General features: G+C 45.4%; 1 protein-coding gene across 1 annotated transcript; it reads right to left on the bottom strand.

Annotated features, from left to right (window-relative positions):
* Nucleotides 1-4,337: 4,337 nt before the first annotated feature.
* On the bottom strand, nt 4,338-5,376 carry LOC108158233 (protein crossbronx-like). The gene is made up of 2 exons (XM_017290466.2): nt 5,237-5,376; nt 4,338-5,178 (listed from the first exon to the last, which is right to left on the bottom strand). The coding sequence occupies exon 2, from the start codon at nt 5,161-5,163 to the stop codon at nt 4,378-4,380; it is 786 nt and encodes a 261-aa protein (XP_017145955.1). The 5' UTR covers nt 5,164-5,178; nt 5,237-5,376; the 3' UTR covers nt 4,338-4,377.
* Nucleotides 5,377-5,848: the final 472 nt, after the last annotated feature.

Genomic DNA, 5,848 nt, shown 5'->3' with positions numbered 1-5,848 from the left:
CTGAAGCTGGGAGAGCTTCAAGCTCCACGATCATCATCATCATCGTCATGATGGTGGGGATGCTGATAATGATGATGACGATGATTGAGCGGCATGGCATGCGAAGATCGCGCGCTCTTTTCTTTTTTTTGCACAGATCGTGCCTGACGCGTAATTGATTATTACGAGAAGTACGACGAAGCGCTGCAACACCAGCAACAGAAACGGCAACATGCAACAGCAACAACAGCAACAGCAACATGCCAGCATAATGATGTATTAGTTAAACTTGGCCAACCGGTTCGCATTTCGGCCATGAAAAACGGTTCAGAATTAGGAGCTGTGATTACATGCCACTTCCCCATTGCCTTGCCGTGCCGTGCCGTGCCGTGCCCCAGAAGAGTGCGTTGAAATTGAAAAGAAGTAGGCATCAGGTTAGTTAGTTACCTCTCCACTTGAGCGGATTGCTATGGCTGCTATGGCCAAATGGTGCTGCTCCAAGATTGGAGTGCACTCTCAGCGTTTGGCAGGAATGTGGGGAGAGGCGCTCGCTCTCAGAGGAAATGTGATTTTAGAGTGGGCTCTGAGCTTTGTGTGCTCTAAATGATGGAATTATGGATTATGGAATGTTTTCCAATGCCGAGTATGATAGGCCAAAGGTTGCACTAATTGGATAGAATTTAGAGCAAACTTCTGAGTACTGAAGGCAAAGATAGAAGATAGTTCAATGCATAATTCGAAATGTAATAATACATATAACAACACTTAATAAACGAAAATAATTATTTTCTTATTCTCAGTACTTGGATGTGGATCATAAATACCTACGTATATTATTCATATTTTCGCGATTTATATATCCATTTCCACAGACACACTATGTAAAATTTTGTAAAAATGGTATCGAGATGCTTCGATACTGAAAATATTCGCCAATTACCATATTTATCGAAAGAGCCATTGAAAATGTAACCCCAAACGGGGTTCTTCATACGAATATTTTCGTTAGCTTTTATTGATGCCAAAGCCAACACTCCGAGCATTGGCTGTAGGTATCTAATGGCTGCCGACCAAATTGACAGCACAAAAAGCGATGCAGGGCCGCCGACAACGAGGCCCATAACTCATAAAATGCAACACATACCAAATACCAAGGGTATGCTCGAACACATACGCCACTCCGCTCCACTCCACTCAGCTCCACGAGAAAACTCCAATTTTAATTGCTCGACATTAAACGATCGACAACGACAGCGGCGATGGCGGTGGCGGCTCCGACTGCTCCGACGACGACGACTGCGACGAGAAAGAGGAGCGCGCTGAGGCACAGAGTGGAGGCAGCAGATATATTCAAGCTGTACAATTCGCAGTGCCATAAAATATGCGCACGTTTCGTTTGTTTGCCGTTTGTTTGCATATGCCCGGGCTATGCCGGCCCAGACAATATGGTCCAGGTCCGGGCCGGGGCAGACAGCATTTAGCGTACGATTTGGCGGCGCGAAAAAGATAAACTCATAAATTATGGCATTGAATGTCACTTCAGCAGCAGCAGCAGCGAAGACTGCGACGCAGACGCAGACGGAGACGGAGACCGGCGGTTGTTGCCACCGCGAACGCGAAACGCCGACAATAGCTGCTGGAGCGACAAAGTCGACTTCACAGCCACAGCCACGGCCACAGCCAGGACGTGTCCGCTGGCTGACTGGCTGGCTGGGGTACCGGCGATAATGAAGCCCATTTTAAAGTCACTACCATTCAATGCGATTTGATTTACAATCCCATTTCGATTATAATCGATGATGATGTGTGTGCGCGCTTCGGCCAAGCCATGAACTTGCATATAAATACCAATCTGTGTCTTTGCCAGCCCTCCCGCCAGCCATCCAGTAATCCAGCGAGAGCCTCAGCCTGCACCCAGGCAGGCAAATGCTAAGCAGAAGCAGGCGGCTGGAGCAGTCTCTAGCGGTTTTCGAAGGAAATCGAATTTCTGCTGCTGCTGCCAGAGATTCGAGCTGCCGAGAGCTGGAGTTCAATCTGGTCTGCCCACAGGCCGCACCGCACCGCACCGCACAGTGACATCAGACATCAGAAATACTCCTACTACTGCTTCTACTACCACAAATTCGTCTAATAATCTCCATTTAACACCACTGTGCAGCACAGTGTCGTCTCTGGCCGCCTTACCTGTTGGCTGTTGGCGCAATTGAACTTGAATACGTTTCGGCTTTGGAGTTTTAGTTTAGTTAGCCCGCCGCCAACTTGTCAGACAATCGAATGCGAAGCTAACGAATCCAGCACCAGCACCAGCACCACCGCCACCACCAGCCAAGCCACATTGTCATCCTCTCCCTCTGCACCGTACCCGATCATTGTCGCATCCGCCACCCGATGGTGGCAATTGTTTTGATGGCCGTTGATAACCGCAACAGCAGGGGATGTGCTCCGATCGGTCGTCGATGCCAGATTCCACCAGGGACCCGGACCCCGAAATAAGCCAGACAAACACACAGTTCAATACAATGGAAGTTCATACTTTGTCAACCGTCTCTGGAAACAGTTCTTTATGTGCTTTTAATTGAAGCTGAAACCATTAACATTAACATTCAGCTGGCCGCCCCCAGACCCAAGAGCCAGCCCACGCAAACTCCGCTTCAATTTATTACAACTTAATTGGTAATGTTGTCGTTGCCGTTGCTGTTTCTGTGTGTGTTGTGCTTACGAATGTGTCTTTATTTTTGGCGCAACGCCTACCAAATAAACGGCCTATGTTTATTCTGGAACTGGGCGGGTCCTCAACCGGACGCGACTGCATTTCGATATGGTACAATATGCAAATAGGAATCAGTAAATTTACCATTTAGCTTGTGGTTCACTAAATTTTACTGCGCCAGCATTAGGAACCTATAAATAAATGTACTCCACGATCGGTCAAGGATAGGCAGAGGAAAGTGTTTACAAAAGCCAGAAACATTTGTCAATTACCTTGAGATCACCATAAACTGGAATAAACTATGAATATGCATATTCCGATTCGGAGTGTATCCGTTTCTGTTTCTCTTGTCCATTTTTTTCGCTATGTTATGCATTCTTTACTCTCTCTCTCTCTGTCTGTGATTGCCTCGCTTTTCAGCACACTCACTCATCCACTAGACTGTTTTTGTCTCTTTTTCGTATTTCATTTTTTAATCCCTTCCCTATTGACCATTCACATTGTGCCGCGGGGCGATTATTTACAGGACTGCACTTTGGTGTACGTGACCACGAAGTAGCCAAAAACACAACTTTTGCTAAACGGCGGTATCGACCGCCATAATCGTTCATTTTGAGGACTTTTCCCAGTGCCCCTAATCGGAAGAGCTCTCGCACATGTGCATAGAATGCTAGATTCCCAGACAATTAGTTCGAAAAACAGTTTGCGACTGTGATATAGCCGCCCCCCACTCAGGAAGTCCCAGGTCTAAAATGTGGCTACCAACCATCGCATCCATAATTTCACGAACAATTTTCGGACACGAGGGGAGCAGGGGATAAGGTGGAACCGGCTCGCATGGCCACGGACGACGGTGCACAGCAAAGGCAAAGTGCAGTGATAAATCAAATTGTCACTTTTGTATATTTGCGCCAACTGACGACGACGTCACCCTTGGAACCGGGCTGCAACGGCGGCATGCAAAAAGGAGACTCTGGATATGGATATGGATTGGAGAGTGCCCCGTGCGTGCAGGAGCTCTGGCCTCAAAGGGGAGCGGAGGGTCGCGGGGCAGGAGAGGGCCACTTCGAGTGGATTTCACTTTGCCGACGCGCGACGAGTCATAATTATTATTATTTTGATTATTGCACGTGAAAGATGACATTATTAACATCATTACTGGCTGTGCACCAATATGGCGGGAACAGGAGAAACGCGACGCACACTGCAGGCTGTCCCCAAGTACAGGCCACTTTTTTACACTGCGAGAACGCACAAGTGGGAAAATAATTTACTTTTGCCAAATGGCTTTTAGAAAAAGAAAAATGACATTTCGATATACTTCCTCTTCATTTGTTGCCCCATCGCTTGATGAAATACCTTTACAATGTTAAATTACGTAAATGTAAATTGAACAATGCTTAGAATCAAAAAAACATGATTTATAACACTTTTCGTGTCTGTGTCTGTTCAGCACGGTCATTGTTTGGATATTTGCAAACACAAAAACACAAAACTTGAAAATAAACTAATTGCGCAGCCAATTCACACAAGATGCCGATTTCGATTCATTGATTTTAAGCAACTATCGATTGGAGTAGGCATTACCGATGAGGGTGCTACCGATAGTTAAAAAATAGCCATATAAAGTACATTTGTATTTAAATTTTATATTTTAAAAGAATTTGTGTGATCGAATAATTTTTTGGCTATTGTAAGGCAGCAGCGGCTTTGCCATTCTTAGCGAAGAGTTTGGCCTGCTTGGCCTCCTCTTCATCCATTTGCCTGGAGGAGTCGATCCTGGCCAAGCATTGAGCAGGTGGGGAAGTGTCCATGGAAGTCGCCTCTTTCCAACTGGGACTCTTCAGCTGCTCCATAATCTTTGTATGCCGCTCTGAACAAAAGGGTTCAATGACTATATAGTGCGGATCATTGGATGTTGGCTTGTCGTACATGTGTTTCTTGGTGAATAAAGCCAGTTCCTGCACCTTCTTGATGAACGCTACGCGGTCATTGGAGAGCATAGCCAGGGCGTCCAGATTGTACGCTTCCTTCAAGCACACTCTATCACCGGAAGGAGTAACAGTGGCGCTTATGCTGCCCTCGGGATCGGCGAAGATGGCCTGAATATACTTGAGCAGGTGCCAGACGTGGTAGTGATCCTTCCTCCACCCTGTGAAGAAGGGTGTCAGGTCCAGGCTTTGGGTCTGCGGTCGAATGTGTGGATGGTAGCACGTAGTTGTAAAGATGATCGTAGGCAGGCTGGTACCGTTCGGAAAGTTGTCCGGCAGTATTATGGAGAAGCGGAACATGCTCCCCGCATAGAATCCGCTGTGTATGAAGATAACACCGAACCAATGCAGTGCACTGGCATAGCTGGGAATGGCATAAATGTTCTTCAGCTGCTCCTGCTCGATCAGTTGGTATTCGGCCAGTACCTGGTAGCCCTGCCTGACGGCAATGCTCTGCTCTGTGTTGTTCCAGCTAAACCACATGGTAGGAGTCCAGCTCTAGAAGGACAGTAAGGCTTTTGTATGAGGTCCATTTGGAAATCTATGGTGAACTTACCTTTTGATGGGATGGGCAATATAAATGTTGATGTTAAAATTTTGAAGAGTGGACTCCGCCAGAGGTTAGCGTGTGATATTATGATCGTCCGGATCTGGTCTGAAATATACAAAACATATAAGTACTACGTACAAATCGACACATATTTCTAAGCCAACAAGAAATACATTTTCTTGATTATGCATTTGCCGCCATTTATTAAGAGCACCCCCTGCGAAAAAGTATCGAGATGGCACCATCGTTGCTTTCAGTTGATTTTAAAGAAAGCATCCATACTATGTATGTACATTTTGTATGTATCTACTGTTTAATTAAATTTTCATTTGCAGATTTGATTGTGAAATCTTCATCAATACCAACATCGCAAGTAATGATTATTTTTAATTAACAAAAAACGAAATTAAATGCATTTTTTTTATGATTATAAATACATTGATAAAAATAAAGATCGATGCTTAATGAAGCTTCGCAACTGTTGTGCCCACTTTTTGCGCTATCCAACACTATCCGAACGGAACTTCTGGCCCTGAAGCTACCATCCATTTCTTGTTTGTTTATTGGAAAATTGCAGTGTAAACTGCACTAAAACAACATTGTGTTCACTTACATTTA

Source organism: Drosophila miranda, chromosome 3, assembly GCF_003369915.1.
Source record: "Drosophila miranda strain MSH22 chromosome 3, D.miranda_PacBio2.1, whole genome shotgun sequence".
NCBI classification, from domain to species: domain Eukaryota; kingdom Metazoa; phylum Arthropoda; class Insecta; order Diptera; family Drosophilidae; genus Drosophila; species Drosophila miranda.
The sequence above is the reverse complement of the archived record's forward strand: the minus strand, read 5'-3'. Positions and strand labels throughout refer to the sequence as shown.

What these genes read in the sequence shown, in the direction of transcription:
- LOC108158233 (XM_017290466.2), bottom strand. Translation starts at nt 5,163, where the DNA reads ATGTGGTTTAGCTGGAACAACACAGAGCAGAGCATTGCCGTCAGGCAG.